Source organism: Neophocaena asiaeorientalis, unplaced genomic scaffold (genome assembly GCF_003031525.2).
Source record: "Neophocaena asiaeorientalis asiaeorientalis breed wild unplaced genomic scaffold, Neophocaena_asiaeorientalis_V1.1 scaffold91, whole genome shotgun sequence".
Lineage (NCBI taxonomy): Eukaryota > Metazoa > Chordata > Mammalia > Artiodactyla > Phocoenidae > Neophocaena > Neophocaena asiaeorientalis.
In genome coordinates this window covers 8,251,560-8,272,800 of record NW_020173198.1, presented here as the reverse complement: position 1 = coordinate 8,272,800, position 21,241 = coordinate 8,251,560, and the positions used below count along the sequence as shown (strand labels likewise).

The window sequence follows — 21,241 nt, the reverse complement described above, 5'->3', positions numbered from 1 at the left end:
TCAGCCTTACCTAACCAGGAAGACCCCTCCCACTTTGCCCACGTTCTGTGGGCCCTGACAGAATCTGTGCTAAAACAGTGACTCCCCCGCTTTCAACAACCAAATCTGCAACCCTTGAGACACACAGAACTTCCCAGTTTGTCAATTGTTGGGGCCGATTGCCTCCCTCCCTCCACTCCATCTCCAGGGGAAATCCAGCACAGAATGACCGTTTTCTATTAGAGGGGAAAGAGTGGCTCTTATAGTCCCAAGGTGAGTTTGATAACTGGACCTGGAAAGATTTGTGCTTACAATTAGGTGTTTTGATCACACAGGCTCTCCTTCCAGGTCATCTTCCCCCAATGTCTTGTTTACATAAACAGACCTTAAACAGCGGTGCCATTTAATTTTGTATTTAAACTTCACTCCATGGGGGCAGCTGGCTGCCACAGTCTCTTGGCAAAGATGTCTCTTCGCACCCTTCAGGTGAAGCCATTGTAAGAACAGTTCTCTGCCCTCTCCCCTCACTCCCTGTCTCCACCCTCACTGGGAGAGCATTCAGCCCACTCTTGACCTCAAAGCCAAAATAAAACCCAGAAGTGCAAAAACTATCAGAGATTTAAAAAGAAAAGGAAAGAAAAAGGTCTCATTAAGTGAGGTTTCCTGTGGCTCAAAGCCGGTTCCATTTCTACGGTGGTGAAACGTTCCTTTCCGCTCGTAGCCATCTATGCTGCGCCACCTGACACGCCTGGACCGCCAAGAACTTAGAGAGGTTGTGGCCGTGTCTGCTCTCCCCTCTGCAAGGGGAGCTCTTGCAGCCTGAGTCACTGATGGGATCAAAGAGCTCTGAAGGACTCCAGGGAGTGCGAGTGAGCGACCGTTTCCCGGCACGAGAACATGTAACGCGGCCGTTTTTCACCAGATGGGACCGAGGTGTTCAGAGATTTCTGTGACTTTCAGAATTCTGGGTCTGCATGCATCTGCCTCCACCCTGGGTCCTAGCTTCTCTCCGTCCACCCCCCGCCCCCATACTCCAAGTTCCAGTCCACCCAGTGACCCTCCTGGCACAGAGGGCTGGGATGGGATTCTCTCCCTAGAAGCAAGCACGTGCTCCGGGGGTGGGGCGGGCGGGCGCTTCCCGAAGGTCAGGTAGGGGTGGCATTCTGGCGCCATGCTCCCTCTTCCCCATGCTGGCAACCCACGGAAATGCGCTAATCTGAAGGAGGGCTACACAGGGGTGGCCAGATTGGCCTCGCTACCCCGGTGCTCTACAAGGATGCGGGCAGGGGAGGGAGAGGATGGGACACAGCAGACTAGGGCCTCGAGAAAAATCAGAAGGTTTATTAAAACATACTCAGCTCAGACATAACGGCTTATGAAGAGGTCGGTTTCCCCCCAAACACTAACCTTTTTCATTTTCTTTAAAGGTTAAAGGCTTATGGGTTGGTTTTATAGAAAAAAGCAATACAGTGATTAGAGTATATGCAAAAGGACCCGCCCTCATTTTTACATTCCACGCCGTCAGGTTAAAACTCTTTGCTTTGAATCATTGCTAGCGATTATACTGGCCAAACAGTGCAGAGAACATGGGGCTTTTAATGGCCGAGATGTTGGAAATGCCAAATAAAGGAATGACTTGCTGAGGACAGACGGAAATCATGACAGAAACAATGGGCTTTGAAGAGAACCATTTTCATGGAACTTGCAGAAAACCAAGACAAAAATGTCCCCCATACCCTCCCAAAGCAGCAAGAAACCCCCACGTGCTTCACCCCACCCTGGACCTTTCACTACATCCGCAGAGAAGACCCAAGAACTCACTGCTTGCTAGGCAGCAGGCGTTACCTCTCCACCCTGGGGCACCCCTGCCAGGTGACAGCATCATGGGAAATCTGCTGTGGCATTGGCCTCTGGCCAAGCTAGTGCACTCTCTGAGCTTTTGAAATGGACGTGGGGATAGAACTGGGGAAGGGCTGGAGGAACACTCATGAGGAGGGAAGAGGGAGAGGTGATCAGGGGAGAGACGGCTGGCCCAGCCAGAAACTGCCCCGCAGAAGGAGGCATGCTTGCTTCCTGCCATCAACGGCAGAGCAAGAGGCCCAGAGAAGGAACAGTGGCTGGCTGCCGCTTTCTAAGCCTGATGGTCCCTTCAACTCCCAGACAGCCTTTTCTTCTTTGGCACGTGGCAGGCTCCCTCCACCACTGCTTTTAAAGCTCTCCCCATGATTCGGCTGGGCCTCGCCTCGGAATCACACTCACGATCTCCTTAACTGCTCCTGACCCCCCTGAAATGTGAAAACCAAGAGGCAGTCCTGTGGGAAAGCCACAGTTCATCCTCCTCAGTGAAATGGTCATCTCCAAGAGGCTGCCTGAGGTCCAGCACTTGCTGGGGAGGGGCGATGGTGTGGGATCTCCATGTTCAACCAACATCAGCCCGGCCCACTGGCTGTGAACTTGGTTCTGTTCTACACCCAGAGGATGAAACAGTCTTCTCAGCCACACGTTCGAGTGAGCCTAATCCTACTGCAATTAGCTTTGCTTTAGTTTGCAGGGTTTGAGGTTGGTTTGGTATTAGGGGTGTGTGTGTGTGTGTGTGTGTGTGTGTGTGTGTGTGTGTGTGTGTGTGTGTGTGTGTGTGTGTGGCAGGGGAGGGGAGGGCAGTCGGTGTTAGCTTTTCAGTTCAGCAGTGTTCACATTTACACAAAATCCCCTTGTCTAGGATTTCCAAATCTCCTGGCTGCGAGGCGGCCTTGTTCAGCTACTGTTACTGATTTCTCCCTCAAGAAAGACACAGCCAGGGAATAAAATCGGTAAGAGAGATTCTTATTCTCTGGAACTTAAAGTCTTTCACCAGAGGTGTCTTCCAGCGTAACTTGGCGGAGCAGTTGGGATCTGGAAACAGGAATAACACACTAAGAACTCCGTGCTTTGCAACGTCAACGTCAGAAACCAGTTTGTTAACAGCGTACCATAGATAAGTTACCTTGTCTTTTCTGGGCTGAATAATTCCCAGGAAAAGCAGCAACCACTATGTGTTCTGTACGATGCTCCATTTTGGGGAAGGCCATCTGCCCTTTTCTGTAATCATGAACCTGAACAAATATGTTTCTTTACCCAGAACCCCACCTCACTTTCTAAATCCAGGGTGTTTTTATGCACACTGGCCTTGACCAGACCAGGGGGGCTGAAGAATGACTGATCAGAAGGTTTATCAGAATGATAAGAATGACTGATGGGGCTGTTTTCTAACTAAATTTATTAAAACACGCAGGCCAAACGCGTGAAACTTAGGCTTTTCTTGGTGCCCAACAAGAAACAGGCCAATGGATGGCTGGGGGTCTTCACAAACGCAATCCGTGAGCCTGCTTGCTTTGAGCCCATTCCACGCCAATGCAAACGGATGCATCCCATACCATCTGAAGGCCAGGAAAACCAAAGTTCCCTCTAGAGATCAAAGACCATCCCTGACTCACATTAAAAACAAAAAAGTTCAGGTGGAGTTATGGAACTGGCACATGATATAAAGCATGGAAATCCAATTTACACGTGTAAACTGGCTCATGTGCTGTTTCTGAAAGAAGCATGTAGCTATGTTTGGAAATTAAATGTGGGAATGAGAGCGAGCTTTTAGATTGCCAGAGAAAGAAAATGATGTAAGTCCACGGAGGCAAAATGTAAATGGTGACAATTCTGCTGAAGGTCTGTTTGGCATCAGATAGTAAACCTGTTTTTGTGTTCACGGGAGGGAAATGATAATCACTTCAGTTTCTTCAGAAATGTTTTAAGAAGTTGGAACCCAGTACCCAGCTGGGGCACGGTGTGCAGGCAGGGAGCAGGGGACAAGAGAGCTCAACTAGGTTGGATGCTAGCAAAATCTGCCAGGGTTTCGTGACTCTGGGCTTTTCCTAAAAGTCACTTCTGAAGGACAGCATGGACGGGGGCACCTTCTGCATAATGAAAACCAGAGAATTAATTCACTGGGTGCAAGAGCCCCAAAAAACAGGGACTCTTTCAAACGAATCTACAAACGGTCAGCTAAGTACAGGTGGATGTTCCGTGCATGGAGAAAGGGGGTCGAGAGGAAAGGAGAAAAATGGAAGCATTGCATGCATCCTTAGCCGCAAGGGGTGTCGACGTGAGCCGCTGTCTTTGCAGCCCTGTAAGCAGCCTCTGCAGAGCGGTGTGTCCCCATCAAAGCTGCCCCCCAACACTGACCACTCCTAGGCTTCCTGCCAAACATCACCTCCTGATACTTACAGTCCCCCCGTTGAGCACAACGGCCATCTCAGTTGGCTGATACACGTTACTTCTGAACGGAGCGCTGGGTCTGTTTCCCAAGCTGCCATTGCGAAATCCTGTTCGGAGAGCTGAGGGAGGGAGGGAAAGGCAACACCAAAAAAAAAAAAAAGAAGACACAATTTTGAATTTTGTTTTCTTCCCCTGCATCAACATCACGCTCCAGGCACACACACCCCCACCCCTCCCCTTTGTCACAAGCCAGATTCAAAACAAAAGTCACAAAGGCGCTTTGTTCTCTGGCTCTCTTGGAGCCTGACCCTTCTCAGTGGGGTTGGGGAGTTTGCAGAATCCAGGGCGCAGGCGGCTCTCAGGGAGGGGACCCCGGGTGGAGCCTCGGGTGGAGCCTCGCCCGGCCCTCCCCTGCCCCCGCAGGCCATGGGTGATGCGGGAGCGCCTGTATCCCTCAGAAGTAGTTTTCTGACAAAAGACCTCCTCACTACTGAGTGCCATCCCTGACAAGTTCAACACCACACTGTGCAACACGGTTTCTGGATACACACAGAGGTGGGCAACCCTGAGACCCTGGACCACAAGTACATGGTAGAAGTCGGACGTCTTCAGGGAAAAGTGACGGGGAAGAGGACAGAGGGGCCCAGACACATGAGTGGGGTCATTTGTAGACAGGAAAAAAAGGGAGATCTGAAGCAAAGATAGCAAAATATGTCATCACTTTCTACCTCTGAAAGGAGAGTAAATGGTGTTTCTTATTTGCAGGGTACTTTTAGACATCTAAATTTCCTTTTTTTGGTGAAGAAAATAGGATGATACAAAAAGACGTGGTGGAACCGAGAAATGTATATTACTAAGTGAAAGCAGCCAGGCTGTAAAAACTCACTGTATGATTCCAACTATAGTATTCTGGAAAAGGCTAAACTATAGAGACAGTGAAAAGATTAGTGATTGCCAAAGGTTTGGGGGGAGCACAGGGAATTTTTAGGGCATTGGAACTATTCTGGGTGATACTATAATGGTGGAGACATGACATCATGCATTTGTCCAAACCCCTAGAACTGTACAAAGAGTGACCTCTAAGATGTTAATTATGGACTTTAGTTAATAATAATGTATCAATATTGATTCATCCACTGCGACAAACGTAACACTAATGAAAGTTGTTAATAACAGGGAAAAGCAGGGGAGGGGGCAGGCAGGAATTCCCTGTACTTCCTGTTCAAATTTTCTGTACCTAAAACTGCTCTAAAAAATAGTCCATTAAGAAATAACAGAAACAAGAAGCACTATAAAAAAAAATCAAAACAAAACAAAAGTCTTTCTCAATTGTGAGATGCCATTTTACACGGGCACAGAGGGATTAGGTAACTTGCCTAAGGTCACACAGCTGGTAAGAACCAGCATTTGAACCCAAGCAGAGAGAATCTGTGTTCTTGACCATCACACTATTCTGGCCCCAAATACTTTGTTTTTAACCATCACATTTAGTTACTTAGAAGCAATCTGAATTTAAGTGACATTAGGGCAGCGGTCCCCAACCTTTTGGCACTAGGGACCGGTTTCATGGAAGACAATTTTTCCATGGACCGGGGGCAGGGTAGGGGCCGGAGCGGGGCTGGAGGTGGGGGGATGGTTCAGATGGTAATGCGAGCGATGGGGAGCGATGGGGAGCGATGGGGCGCGATGGGGAGCGATGGGGAGTGATGGGAATGAGGAGCGTTAGGGAGCGTTGGGGAGCGATGGGGAGCGATGGGGCGCGATGGGGAGCGATGGGGAGCGATGGGGAGCGGCAGATGAAGCTTTGCTCGCTCGCCTGCTGCTGTCCCTAATAGGCCACGGACCGCTAAGGACCACTACCAGTCTGCGGCCTGGGGGTTGGGGACCCCTGCATTAGGGGCAGCTCAGCCCAGACTGAACCAAGGCAGGGTGGGGAATGCATGTTCCAAAACAGACTCTTTGCTTTAGCATCTCCAAGCCTTCAACAGCTCCCATGCACAGGCTGACAAGATGACCTTCCTGGGAAGTAGAGAAGCAGACTAGGGGACAGAGTCCATGGACCCTCACTAGTCCCAATTCCTAGCCAAGACCTCCTTGAAAGAGAGGGAAAACCAAACAGCACAGCTTTCCTCATAATGCAGAGACCCTGCCGGCTATGGTGGGGGGATCTGGCTCTAAACCATTCTCTTCAAAAAACAAAGGCTAGACTCTACAGGCCGTCTGTGGGATGCCTTGGCCCAAGGATCCCTCTGTGTAGTGGTTATCTGCTGTTCTCCTCTGGTAAACATCCCTCCCACATTCTAGGTCCTGAGTACTGGCTACAACTGTCTCCTTCCCTGGCCCTGAGGTGGGCATATAATTGGGGCCTGGCCAATCAGGTCCAGTCAGAGCTAATTCTGGGATTGTTCCTCAAGCATCCTGGGAAATGTTCCTCTTTTCTGCTGGGACTCTGTGTAAGCCTAGAGCCGTGTGCTGCCAGGATTCTAACAGAGCCAAGAGCTGGAGAGAGACCAAATCTTGTCATCACTTGAGCTTCCTGGATCTATCCATTTCTGAAGCCTGACCCCCAGTACCTTAGTTCATTGTTGTTTTGTGTTGTTTTGCTTAAATTGCTTCAGAGCAGAGTTTTCCAACTAACACTCCACTCTGACCTGGGTCAGCTCTGAAAGGCAAGTAGGGCTCATCCATAAGGAGGTCCCAACAGGAATTTAAGATCATAGGCTAAATGCCAGTCTTCTCCTGTTTAGACTCTGCAAGTGAGGCGAGATTCGCCCTGCCCCCAAAGCTGACTGACACAGGGCCTTCCACTGGGAAGCGAAGGGGCAGAGTTTAAATAGCCCTTGGCCTAATGAGATCAGAGAGCCCAAATCCCCTAACAGAAGAAAGAACCCTTTTCTTTCTTGCTCCTTTGAAAGGTGAACATTTAATGTACCTTGTTAACGCTTTCCAACATGTGATCTGAAGTGCTATATCCTTCAGGGTATTTTCATCTTCTATCACATACCTCATGCCTTGTTTTCTAATTAATTAATTAATTATTATTTTTTTTTTTGGCTGAGTTGGGTCTTTGTTGCTGCACGTGGCCTTCCTCTAGTTGCGGTGCACGGGTTTCTCATTGCAGTGGCTTCTCTTGTGGAGCCCGGGCTCTAGGCACGTGGGCTTCAGTAGCTGTGGCTCACAGGCTCTAGAGCGCAGGCTCAGTAGTTGTGGCGCACGGGCTTAGTTGCTCCGCGGCATGTGGGATCTTCCCGGACCAGGGCTCGAACCCGTTGGCAGGCAGATTCTTAACCACTGCGCCACCAGGGAAGCCCCCCTCCTGCCTTGTTGATACTCATTAAGAAACAGCAGGCTGGCGAGGTCCTACATATCTGAGATCTCACTGGGGGGTTAGGAAATAAGGGAGCAGTGGCTGAGCCACAGTCCAGCCTGGGGAATGCCCTTCCCATCTCAACTTCAGGGATGGACTCTCAAGAGTACAGAGCCTGAAAGGCTGGCTAGATAAAATACAGGAGAAACAGGGCCAACTGTAGCTCCCGGGTAAGGCCCCTTGTGGGGCCTGGTTCCCTAAAATACAAGCTGGCTGAGGTCAGACCAAAGATGAGAACAGCTGTTCTCACCATGGCAAGGGAGGGTGCCCAGGCATTCCCCAGCCAGCAAAGTAGTGTTTCTAGAACAAAGACAATCCTAGCCAGGATGACAATTTAGTCTCTCCCTGTGAGTCTTCCAAGGGAATTGGCTTTGCCTCGTGCCCATGTGAATTTTGGCAGACACACATTTGGAAGGATTGGGCTGTTAAGTCTGAAAACATCCAAGGTTGGTGAAGGGGTGGGGAGATGGGGCGCTCATATAATTGTTCAGGGGAGACTAAATTAGTCCGCCTTTCTGTGGGATGGCATCTGGCAGTATATATCAAGATGGAAAGGTGCAGACTCTTTTGACACATGTGTAGGAGTTAATTGATCGAGGGCACAAACATGGATGGATAAGAACGTTCATTGCAGCATTACTTATACGGAAAGCCAGAAACAAGCAGAATATTCACCAGCTAAGATCAGAAAAATAAATTATGGTACCTCCTAGTGATCTCTGCCTCGTGAAAAGAATACTGTAGCTCTGCTGTCGCCGACCTGGAAAGGCCTCCCTCCGTGATATACTGTTGATTTAAGCAAGCACGTAACAGAAGACCACTTAGACCAGTGGTTTCAACCTGGTTACATCTTAGAAGCACTTGGAGAGCTTAAAATACCTGAGCCCAAACCGACTTACTCAGTCAGAATGAGGGGCAGGCACCCAAGAGATTCTAACATGCAGACAGGTTAAGAACTGCTCTACAGGATTGGTGTGTGTGTGTGTGTGTGTGTGTGTGTGTGTGTGTGTGTGTGTGCGCGCGCACTCATCAAGAGATGTCTGGCAAGATGAGAGCAAACAGTCAGCAGTAGTTGCCTTTGGGCAATGGGATTCTGAGCAATTTTTATTATTTTCACTTGCTGAACTCCTACCTGATTATTGTTGATCTTTTGTCATCAGAAAGGAATAATAAAGCTATTTTTGTTTTGGAAAAGAAAGAGGGGAATGAGGGACAACCTCCTTGGCTTTGGAACATAGCATTTGAAACAGAAGGGCCTGTGGGGCACCTCTGGAGACCCTATCACGCCCTGTGCCAGCACTGGTACTCCTGGTACTGACGTGGGTCCCAAATCCCTTAGATCTCTGGATCTTACGTGGATATGACGTACTGGATGCATTTTCACAAGAAAGGATGCACAGGATTCAGAAAACCAACCTTCTCTCTCCCTGCTCTGCTGTGAGCTGTGCTGTGAGCCTGAACAAGTTGCCTGACACTCCTGGACTCAGTATCCTGCTCTGTAAAATGGGGCCTATAATCCCTGTCTTCTCAGAGAGTCCTAACACATCTGTGAGATGAGGGACACTAAAGTGCTTTAAGAAGAGAAGAGAAATTCTGTGGCAGAGTGGTCAGTGTGTGGGGCTCTGGAGTCAGGCCGCCTGGGTTCAAACCCTGGCTCTGCCTCTTGGGCAAGTTGTTCAGCCTCTCCGTGCCTTAGTTTTCTGTCTGCAAAATGGACCTCACTGGGTTATTGTAGGGATTAAATGAGATTAGCCGCTAAAATGCTCAGAATGGTACCTGGTCCATGGTAAGCACCCAGTAGAGGTTAGCCATCCTTACTTTTGAAGCCCCTACTACTTGTGTAGTTCTAGCACCCCCCTTTCACTGCAAGTAAACTAGATTATCGGGTTCAACAACACTGGTTCTTAACTTTCTGGGGATTACGAATGGCTTTGAGAATCTGACAAAGCAACAGACTAATTCCCAATTGGATGTATAAAAATTTACATCCATTTCGAGAGTTCCTGTTACCTTTGAGGTCCAAGGGGAGTCCACGGGTCTCAGATACAGAGGATCCTATTCCAGGAGAAGCCAAGGAAGAGGTGGCTCCACCAGGACCCCAGGAACTGGCCAGGTGCCTGGCCTCTGCTCATCACATGCCCTGAGGGGCCCTCTGGCCTCCCAGTGAGTGATGACCCCCATCCTGACCCTCATCTTCTCCTGGCAATCCACGGAGCCAGCCCCACCAGAGTTGCGGCTCATCCCTGCCAAATCTATTGACAAACAGAGGCTTGCAGGCTTGGGGCTTTCTGGAAGGTCTGTCATTCTCTCCTGTGGGTCTGGCCAGGAGCAGGGGTTCAGAAGCCGCTGGGCACATCCTGGTGGAGAGGAGGGCTGAGGGTGGCCTTGGAGGACCTGGTGGCTTGATGTGCTTCCCCCTGCCTGCAGGGGTGGGTGGCTGTGCTCTGGGCCTCGGCACTCAACCCAACAAGGCTGACTTCGTAGTATGACCAGACAGTGGGCACTGCCCAGGCACCTGGGTGAGCATCAGAGAAAAGGGGACCATGACCATCTGGAATGGGCCACCTCCTAGCTGTATGTCATCAGGCAAGACTGAACCTCTTACAGCCTCCATTTATTCATCTGTAAGATGGGGATAATAAGAGACCCTACCTCATCAGGTGGAGGGGTGAACTAATGAGATAATGCAGGTTAAGAAGTTAGAATAGTGCCTGGCATGGAGGCAGTGTTCAATAAATGGTTATACTAGGTGATTAATTATTACTAGTGCTGCCGCTAATTATTACTGTAGCTCCTGATAAATTTTTAGGTAACTGAGAAAAAGCCATTTTAATTAATCTCAAGTGCTGGGAGCTCAGCCGACTTGCTTTAAGCAACAATTGTAAGAGACTTCTCCAGCGTCTACAGCAGGGGCACCTGGGGCCTGGGCCACCTCCTCTCAGCCCTTCCCTCTTGGGAATCCTGCCGCAGCGGTGGCACACAGCCTGGGTGCTCAGACCACCTCTACTCGAAGTGCCCACCAAATCTCTTTTCTGCCGTGCGGGCTAATGGAACTTGTTCAGCCCATTTACGGGAGCCCTGGGAGACGCTCATGACAGTGGGAGATAGGAGTTGGTGGACAGATGCCGCAGCCTCCTGTCCTCCGAGGATCGGTTCTGAGGCTCGTTCTACACGTGTCCCTGGCAGGGATGAGCCCCAGCTGCCCGCGGTGGTAACCAGCTCTTTGATGCTCTTGTTCTGGCGTTTCTGCCATCCCAGTCTCATTCTCCCTGGCAGGGGCCACCTCCTAAGTAAACCACCTACAACATCGCAGGCTCTGCTTTCGGGGGAACCCAACCAAGATGCCCATCCAACAAGCCAGGTGCCGTGGGAGCCCCTCAGTATGTTACCCCTCTCAACAGGTCTCTGGGGTACACAAAGCCTTAACATCTAGGAAGTGACAGAGGCAGGATCCCAACCCAGACGTCTGACTCCAGGGCCCAAATTCATAACACTCCTGGAGACAGAGGAAGGAGGGGGGACTGGAACATTGCCCCTCATCATCCCCTGCATCCATCCAGCACATGGGCTGCAATCGTAAACACTTCCAGGGAGCCAGGGACTTAATGTTGATATGTTATAGCGGCCGGGACAGGGAGTGTGGTGAAGAGAAAGTGGATCCCCACCTAAAGGGCCACCACAACTCGGTGAGGGGTAAGAGACAGAGCCTTTGCAGCCAGCTTCACACGACTGCTGCCAGGTGGGAATGGCAGCCCAGCACTGCCAGATCCATATTTGCGAAAAAGGCCAGAAACCTGGCTTTTTATATTAAATGGGTTGATGCTAAATAAGAATGCAGCTCTGGGCCCGTTTCAGCACAGCGGTCAACGTCTGTAGGCTCTGATCTGCCAGGACCATCCCCAGGACCACCCAACCCCGGTGGAGAAAAAGGAGAGCGCACTTTTGCAAAGAACAGCCTAACCCAGCGGGGCGGTGCCCACTTTACCCGCACTGCGTTCATCCATCGAGAAGGCCTTGTTCTCCATGTAGGTCCGCGGCAGCGGCACGTCCTCCTCAAACGCCGTCTCCCGCATCCTCGGCTGCGACGTGTCGAAGTAGTTGGGCGTGTTCTCCTGCGGGGAGGGCAGGATGGTGCAGTGGATCTCTGGGATGGCGTGGAAGATGACGAAGACCCAGCCACTGGCCACCAGCGTGATGGCCAAGGTGGGGTCTCCCCAGGCGTCTCCCTGCCGCAGCTCCGCGTTGCCAAAGAGGTACATGGTCATCCAGGCCACCCAGACGAGCACGGAGAGGAAGGCCGTGACCAGGATGCAGACCCCGTTCTGCTTCCACTTCTTGAACTTGCCGCACAGCGTGAAGAGGGCCAGCCCCAGGGTGGCCACGAGCAGTACCATGTCGTAGATGAGGGCCATCGTGAAGTCCATCGGCTCGTAGGCACAGGCCGGCTTCTCGTCGCGCAGCACGGTCAGCACCAGCCACTCGATGGCGATGATGACCTGCACGAGCATCAGGCACAGGGCCACGCCCACCAGCTGCCAGCCCGACGGGCTCTTGCCGTGGCGGACCAGCCTCCGCACGCGCCACGCCTGGCTCAGCAGGCAGGAGAAGCAGAGCGCGAAGAGGACGCCCCAGAGGAACCGGCGGACGGAGCAGATGGTCTCATCCTCCCGGATGATGAAGGCGAACGTCAGGCCGAAGAGGCCCAGGGTCCCCAGGAGGAAGAGGAAGTGGAGGCCCACGGGGTCCTTCTTCTCCTTGTCCTTGATGAACGGCAGGCGCACCAGGAGGATGAGAATCAGAAGCAGTGTGATCAGGGCGCCCGCCCCTGCCACGGCCTCCACCACGATGCCCCAGATGGTGTCCAGGTCGCACAGGGACACGTACTGAGGAAGAAGGTCCAGCCCGCAGCCCCGGGACGTGCTGGTGTTCTCGGAGGCCCCGGAGGCAATCACGAAGAGCAGGAGGAAAGCAAGCACCTGGTGGGTTCTCATCTTTCTCTCTGACACCATGAACGTTCCAGAAAAGTTGGGGGGAAAAGACCAATTCATTGTAAGACTCCCACTCTCCTGACTTCTTTAAGAAGACCCACCTCACTTCAAACCCGCCAGCCCCCTTCTCCAGGCAGGACAGCCTGGAGGAGGGGCGGGGATTTCGGCCCCCATCTACCCCCTAGCCCGGGCTCAGTGAACAGCCGTGAACCATCAGTGCTAGTGGCTGGAGGAGAGGATGGGAGGGGGACTCACTTTCTCTGGATACTCTTTCATATTCTTTGAATTTGAGGCCATGTCTGAGCTCTTCAAAAATAAGGGAATAAAATGAGACTTGAAGAGACGGTCATGGGCCGAGCGCTCGCTGGGAGAGGGGCACGCACTACCCGTCTCAGTCTCTCAGCGCTAACAGCTGACATTTACCGATGACTCACCCTCGGCCAGGCACTCGACACATCCAGTCCTCACACTGGTGACGGTGACACAACAGTCTTGAGGAGGTTGGGACACCTGCCCAAGGTCACGCCACTCAGCTCCTAGACGCATCCCCTCTTAGAAGCTTCCCAGCGTTTCAAATGTAGTGTGAACGGTCTTCCTGGGTTCCCCCCTTTCCCCCCTCTCCCCTCGCACATCCCACCCCTCCCACAAATATCTGCTGAGAATCCATCCTCTCACTCCAGCCAGCCCACCTCTGCCGGGGATGCCTCCATGCCTCATGGAGTCCACACAGCCGCCAGGAGATGGGCTTATTAACCCCTGTCTCGTCTTCCCCTCCTCCCTCTGCCTAGATTACCCTCCACACCCTGCTTTTATGGAAAACTGCCCCTCCCCACAATGGTCTCAGCTCTAATGTCATCCACTCAGACCTTGGCCAAGGTCACACCCCCATCCCCACCCCCAGCGTCTCTCATCTATTTCTTAGCTCTAATCGCATCTGTCATCTTTTTGCCTGTTTACTTTGTTTCTCCTGTCCCTTCCTCCTCTCCTCCCTTCCTGTCTTTCTTCACCACTAGCTACAGGATGACAGGGACACTGTCTGTCTCGTTCATCAGCATAACCCAGGGTTTCTCAGCCTCGGGCCTCATTCTTCCTTGTCTGGGGGGTTGTCCTGTGCATTGCAGGATGTGTAGCAGCATCACTGGCCTCTACCCACTAGGTGACTGAAGCTCACACCCTCCCCCAATTGTGACAACCTCCCAAGTTTTTAGACACTGCCAGTGTCCCCTGGGGGGAAAATCACCAGGATGAGGACCACTGGTCAAGTACTAGCATAAAAGCACACTAGATGCTTCCTAAATACTGAGTGAATGAGACTTCTCACCAGGACTCTCCTCTACCCACTGCCACCAGCTCCTTGCTTTTGGAGGGAGCCTGGCCTTGGGAAAGCCATGCCTGCACAGCTCTGCAGTGATGTTTCCAGGCGTCTTGAGCCAGACTTACGGCCTTAGCTCCACCCACAGTGAGGCTGTAACCAGCCACCTCCAGGGCAGCTCAGCACATCCCTGGGGCTTTCTTAAGTAAATGCGGTATCGACCACCTCTCTCTCTGCTCCTTGATGGGTTACGGTGAGCAGCTCTGATCCTGCCTTGGCCGCAAGGCCATCAACTGGGATAAATTACTGATGCTGCCGAATGAGAAGGAGCCTGGTACTATATGGACCAGCTTCTTTGCCTATAGATGAAGGAAGGCAGACTGGGAACGGAAGGCATCTGGCAAGAGATGCTCCTGAAACAAGCACCCCAGACACCGGCGATCAGGCCCGTGGTCCTGCCACTATTCGGGGCTCTGCTGCTTCAGTCACTGGAGTGCCACCTCGGCTGTTTACACCTTGTCTACAAACCCACCGTAAGTTATTTACTTAACGGACTCACCAAGTCCTTGAAATCGACTCAAAAGAAAACCCAGCACATTGAAATACTTGTTGATGGAACTCACGTTGCATACCCACTGGCATATCCCAGCGTACCACCTTTAAAAAAATACTGTCCTGGCCAGAGCTGCATCTCACAAGAGCACACTGGGAATCCAAGTTTAAGAACCGGGTATGCTGGAACAAAATGCCATCAGGCCCCCGGTACAGTGCAGTGGATTTCCCCTAGACCTCTCATCAATGGCAAGTGTGACCAGGGGACTTCTCAGCAAGTGACAACAAGACACACCCCAGGCGGCCTCTCTAGGCCACACATCAGCCAGTCTCACCTCCAGGGTGGCTGGGAGAGGACGGGTAGGAATGTGCTTCTGGAGTCTTGACCACCAACCCTCTCCCCAACTCTCCCACCCACCTGCAGGCCGGTGGTTCTCAACCAGGGGCGGCAATTTTGATCCCAAGGGACACTGAGGCATGTCTAGGGACATTTTTGGTTGTCACAACTGGGGAGGGCGGGGTGCAATTGGCATCCAGTGGGTAAGCACCCTCCAATGCCTGAGATGGCTCTCAACACAAAGGAGGATCCGGCCCCACGTGTCAGCAGTGCTGAGGTTGAGAAAGCCTGGTTTATACACCGGAGAACAGAGTTGACGAGGGTGAAGCCAGGAAACCAGCCAGGCCTCTCAGCCTCAGGCCTCAGGTCCTTTCCTCGCAAGAACTTGGGCTTCTTTAGCTGCCTCCCCTCATTCTCTTGGGGGAATCTCCTCTCTCCAGGCCTGCCTACAAATTGGGACTGGGTTCCACCAGCTCGTCCCCCTTCCTGATTGTCCTTCCAGCCACAACAGGAAACCAGTGTGGATGAAGAAAATATCAAGATGGTGACCACGCTTCTGAAATTATGCAGGTTCTTACGGCTGGGGTCCAGGTCTCTAGCTCTGACTCCTTTCTGAGATGGGAAATAGATACACTCTTGCTTTCTGCTTTCATTCCCAAGGTTGGAACCCTCTCCTTCTGGGACAGCTGTTGTTTTTGTTGTCCTGCCTCCGTTTCTCTCATTTCTGAAGAGAGCTCCTGAATTTCCTTTGGAGAGCTGCCTTGAGCCCCAGCTGCAAGCACCCGACCCAGCCTGGCCAATCAGAGCATTTATCCCACCCTTTGGCCACACTGACTGGTTCATGAACAGGCACCTGGCCCCAACCAGACCCATGAGAATCAGTCTTAGGATTTTTGCTAGAATTAACTGGAAAGAGGTTTTCTCTTGTTGTCGGGGTTAATAAGCTAAAAGGGTATACACCTGGAGCTGGAGAGGACTTATTTACCATCACAGGGACAGAACCTGTCTGAGAGTAAAGCTGACTCACAGGAAACGGCCACGTGATGGACCAGAGTCCTAATACACAGAAAGGCTGGATTCAGTTACGCCTGAAGCCAGATACCCTGGTCTTTGCAGTTCCAGCAGCCAATTAACTTCTCTTTTTTGGATTAAGCCAGTTTGAGATGGGTTTATGTTACTTGCTAACAAGGAAGTTCTATTATACGTCCCACATGATGTGGTCCTCTTCTTCCAGGAAGCCCTCCCTACCCAACATCCAGGCAGCCAGAGGCTTCGATAGGGTCCAGTTGTCCCAAGTAGGTCATTTTCATTGCTAAAGATGCCCATGAGGTGACAGCCATCGTTCTACAGAACAATGTCCAGGATGAACAGGAGGGAGGCTACACACCACCTCACAGAATGACGCTGAGTCCAGCTCATCTAGGATTTCTGGGGGGTTCTGCCCTGCAGAGTTTTCTCTTACTGCCATAGTGACCACGACAATGACTGTTAGCTCGCATAGGTGCTCACCATGCACCGGGCCCTCTTCTGTGCGCTTCACATATATTAATACCTTATCATCTGGACAATGACACCACGAGGCAAGTTCTATTACTGTCTCCATTTTACAGGAAATAAAACAGAGAAGCCAGTTGGCTTGTCCAAGGTCACATAGCTAGAAAGTGGTGGAGCCAGGAGACAAACAATTGTACTGTTGTTACTGGGCTCTTACTACAGACCAGGGCTCTGGGAATGTCACACGGTGAGACCTTGCTGGCCAGTCTATCTAAATTAGGTTCCCTCTGCCTCTTCATGCTCTACACCGATACTCCCGATCCTTATCTTCATAGCATGTGCCACAGTTTTCAAATATTTTATTTTATTACCCTTTTGGTCTGATCCCACACACCCAGGCTCTTGTTTGTCTTGTTCTGCACCGATTCCCCAGTGCCTGGCACATGGGCAGGGCTCATGGCCCAGTTGCTGAATCAATCGACTGATTAAACGTGGTCTCCAACCCTCATGTCACCTGGCAGGAAGATGCTCTCATTGTCATTTTATAGAGGAGGGGACTGAGGGCCTGAGAGGCTTAAGTCAAAGTCTGATCTTCAGACTGGCTGCCCGGGAACTTGTTAGAAATGCAGACGCTCAGCAGTGGGCCTGGCCACCTGTGTCTCCACAGCCCTACGATAAGGTCCAGGTGTGCTCAGATGCTTCGGTGCACTGAGGTTTGAGAAGCACGAACATATGCAGTGGGGGAGCCTGGACGATGGCCCGGCACCTTCCGCCCCACTATCCCTGTCCCAGGCCCAGGGGGCAGTGCTCACTCACGCTCCATCTCACCCACTGTCGGGTAAGCCCCATCCTGCCCCTTCAGCCACCTGGGGCCTCCCCGCTGCTGAGAATGGAGCAGCTCTCCAGGAACCCCAAACTGCACAAAACAAGATTAGAGGTTTGGAGTCAGCCGCAAGGCAGGGCTGATTGGGAAGGGATGAATACATGGCAACAGACCCGTGGGATGTAGGCATGCAGCTCCTCAAAAGGAGTAATGAATAAAGTGATGAATGTGCAAGACTCGGCTCACATACTAATTACTTTGCTGCCAGCCAGGCTCCCAGAAATGTGACTCATTCAGATGCTCTTAAAAACACTGCATCGCACATGCAGGCCCGCGCACACAGGCCCGCGTGCGCGCGCGCACACTCTCTCTCTCTCTCTCCCCGCAGAGGGGCCAGAAGCTACCGGCAGGTGGTGGAGCAGCATGTTCCTCGCAAGCTGGGGCCTGCAGAGGCTGGAAAGAATGCAGGCAAGATTCCTTGCGCGAGGACAGCGCTGCCTGCCCGAAGGCCACAAGCAGGGCTGCTTCTCCCAGGCTCAATCCTGGCCAAGCAGCATAAACTTCCGGTTTCAAGTTCTGCCCCTGGCACTTGCGAGAACCCTGTGACCATGGGCGGCTGACTTAACCTTACTAGTCTCAGTTTCTTCATCTGCAAAATGGGGGTGATAATACCCATCTTGCAGGGTTCTTGTGAGGATTAAAATAATTAATAATTAGAGTTTAGGACAATAGATAGCATGGGGTAAGCACTTATATAAAATGTTAAATAAAAGATTGGCGAATGCTCTGAGGTTATGAACTTTTCTGACTTTGCTTTTCCAGGAGGGGTGGTTGCCATGGCTGAAACAGGGGCTCACCCAGGTGTTTGTCCACCACTGGTTTCCAGCCTCCCCAGTCACACACGAAGCAGAGAGGTCCCTGAGGTGGTGTGAAGGGGAGAACCCTTTGGGGGTGGTCTACCTTGGAAACTCCCAAACTCTCCTGATCCCCACAGCAGGTGCTCTAAATGGGAGCCTTGCTGTGAAGGTGGTTTTCCAGAGAGGAACCGGTGCTGGAGGACCTGAGGCCAGCCTGCGTGCCCTGAAACTGGGTGTCCCTGTTGAGGAGTCAGAGCCAGACACCCAGAAATGGGACACCAGCCATTCTCCTGGGAACTAGCATCCCCACGTTGCCATCTACCCATATGAAAGGAGACACAAGATATACAAAACTGCTCTGGAACACACCATTCTGACCTGCTTCGCCTCGGGGGCTACCAGCAGAGGAATCTTAAACCCACCTTCTCTAAAGAAGGGGGGAGGCGCTGGAGCACGGAAGGGAAAGAAAAACTAAACAGATCTGGAGGGGCTTTCCTAGCCCTGGGCATGTCTAACAATTCAGTACCCGATGAATACCTGGCACAGGATTTACACTCCCGTCAGTCTCCTCAAGAGTGGAAGACCTCAGTTGGAGGAAAGTCAGACAGAACTGTGTGACATTGGGCATTACTCACTTAACCTCTCTGACCTTCAGTCTCTTCTTCTGTAAAACAAGGATAATGATAGTGCCACTTTCACAAGGCTGATGTGAAACGTACTTAGAAAGTACTCAGCACCGCAGACAGGGAGCATTGGCTCCTGGCTTATTACAATTACGATTCCCATTGTCCTGTTGGGAATACAAAGAGGTAATGCAACTTGGCCAGAGGCTTCCTGGAATTGATGGGCCGAGCCGGAACTAGAACCCACTTCTCCCAACTGCTGACCTCAAGGCCACTGCACCCCTTGTTGGACTCCCTCTGTTGGACAGAAGCCCAGGATAAGGCTGCAGAGTCAGTCCCCTCACACACCCCAGCATCACACTCTGTCCCTGCCCACTCCCATTATAGCCGCTGGTGCATTTCCTGCTCCAGAGGGATGAAACTGTTACAAGGTTTCCTGACATTAAACTATTTCCCAGACTTGCAATCTAACCCTTTGATGTCTTTTGCAAGTTACACCATCTCATAATCTTCAGTTCCCAAGGCCACCCAGACCACCAGCCTATCTGGGGGCCCTTGGATTTAATAACCCTCACAGGTTAGTAAACAGGGTTGCCAGAACACAGGCTCCGTGAGCCATGAATATGCAAAGCAGCTCCAACCCTGTAAATAAAAGCAATCATTTAAATGCAAATTGCATCCTTGGCTGCCCATTCCAGGGTGGATGGTTCCTCTGAGGCTGTAATTCTGAGAAGAAAATGTGACTAACTCAGAACCCCCAGGAAGCTCTGCATGGAAGTGCTTATGGGGCGTTGGGCTCTGGGTGGGGGCCACTTAGGGGGGGCAAAAACTGCCTAAAAGTGGGAAGTGGGTTTTAAAACCTGACGTACCCCTGGCGTAGGCTTACAGGACCAGCCAGGCTCAAAGCAGTCCCCACAGGTCCCCTTCGGAGGCTCCCGGCGCCTTGCCACCCTCAGAGGCAGAATGAAAAGGAAGCCGCTTTTCGTCTCCTTGTAAAGGTCAGGGGAGCGTTTAAAAATCAGATCTCGTGGCTTTCCACTCCAAATCCTGCAAGGGTTCACCAGTCCAAGGAGAATAAAACCTAAACTCCTTTCCATGGCCCAAAAGATCGTGGTCTGTCTGGTCCCTGCCATCCCCTTTCCAACCCCGCTCTCCACATCTGCCTATGAGCTCCAGCCACAATGGCCTTTGTTCATTTTCTCTGCACTCATTCCCACCTCCAAGCCTTTGCACTTGCGGTGCCCTCTGCCTGGTTCAGTCTTCCCCCTGCGTCTGTCAGTGCCCCCTCCCCCACAGCGGGGCTCCACTAACATGTCACTCCCCAGCACAGTCCTCCCTTATGTGTACATACTCTTGTCACTTTATTTTACAGCACTCTGCTTTCTTTTCCTGGCAACCCTTATCCCAATCAGAAGTTCTAGCTACTTACTATTTATTTACTTATTTAGTGTTCACCCACCTCCCCAGTGCCCTGAGAGCAGGGGCTTATCTGCCACTTCCGTAGCTGGCATATTTATTGAAATAACACATTAACCAATAAAGATTTTGAGCTTCTCTTTCTAACAAAACTGCTTTTCTTGCTGCCTGGGCCCCAAATGGCGACTCCTTCCCACTTCCATCTTTTCCCTCCCCAACTCAGCTGACCCCTTTTCAGACAGAGCAGGGAACAGATAGGAAACTGTTCACTCCGCAGTCTAGGTACAAAACTGGCCCAGTGAAGTGCTCCCAACCGACCATTTGCATTCTATTTACATCCTATTTGCATGCAGTTTTAACTCAAAGTCTGAAATCCTCCAGAGAGCCCCCGCCCGTGGGGAAACTTCTGAATCAAGGTTCCTCGGCTGAAGTTCTAAAGCTTTTGTGCCAAGTCCCTCCCCCACTTCTCTTGTCTTTGCGAGGATTTCCCAGTTCCTCCGGGGCTCTGCTCAGGTGCCCCCCACCCCATGCTGGCGCAGTTGGGCAGCCAATGTGGCGCGTGGCCCGGGGCCCCAGGCGGGGACGCGGCTGCCCGCCACACTCCAGGGGCCTTTGTCCGCGCTCCAAGGAGCCGCCCCTTAGCGAACTGGGGACATGTTGGGTGGGTGTGTGCGTGTGGTGGGGTGTTGGCTAGGCCTGGGAGTGACAGAGCCGGGTAGGAAACCCGCGGGCTGCGCTGGGGCCGTCCTCGGTGGTAAGCTCGGTACGCCCCCTCCCTGGCTGGTTGGCCAACTCCCCCAGGCCGAGGAGGGTGCAGGCGGTAGGGATCCCGGGGTGCTTGGCGCTGGAAGCCCGTGTCCCCCAAGTTGGGGGGGGGACGCAGCACAGGGCTGATCCTCACCTCTAGCTTGGCCGCAACAGCAACGCTAACATCCCGCCATTGTATGCATTCGCCCCTCATTTCTTCCCGCAGCCCCAGAGCTCAGCTCTTCTCGCCCGTCGTGTCCCCTCCTTTCCCGCAGTGCGCAGCCACGGCCGGCTGCGAGCTCGGCCCCCTGCCCCTATGGCAGGTGCGGCAGCTCACCCCCCAACTCGGCCCCTGTGCCCCCGGCTCCGTCTGCCCTGTCTGTGCTCAGGCCCCACGGGCTTGCCACGCAGCCCTGCCCGTGGCTGCCCTCACAGGAGTCACTCGGACACGCCTGGACTCCCTTACAGTCCCAGCTGCCCTTTGCCTGTGGTCCTCCC

The 21,241-nt window shown here is 52.2% G+C and overlaps 1 protein-coding gene across 2 annotated transcripts in view; it reads right to left on the bottom strand.

The window, feature by feature from the left end:
- Window positions 1-1,298: 1,298 nt before the first annotated feature.
- The window catches only part of GPRC5B (G protein-coupled receptor class C group 5 member B), a 20,591-nt gene continuing 648 nt past the window's right edge, over window positions 1,299-21,241 (bottom strand). Inside the window, exons 2-4 of one of the 2 annotated variants that reach the window (XM_024744371.1) lie at window positions 11,580-12,593; window positions 4,237-4,346; window positions 1,299-2,871 (exon numbers count right to left, since the gene is read on the bottom strand). In XM_024744371.1, coding sequence (XP_024600139.1) covers window positions 2,827-2,871; window positions 4,237-4,346; window positions 11,580-12,593 — 1,169 coding nt within the window. In that variant the 3' untranslated portion in view covers window positions 1,299-2,826. Of the gene's footprint in view, window positions 2,872-4,236; window positions 4,347-11,579; window positions 12,601-21,241 lie in introns of those variants that run through there. The other variant, XM_024744372.1, reaches the window with a different exon arrangement.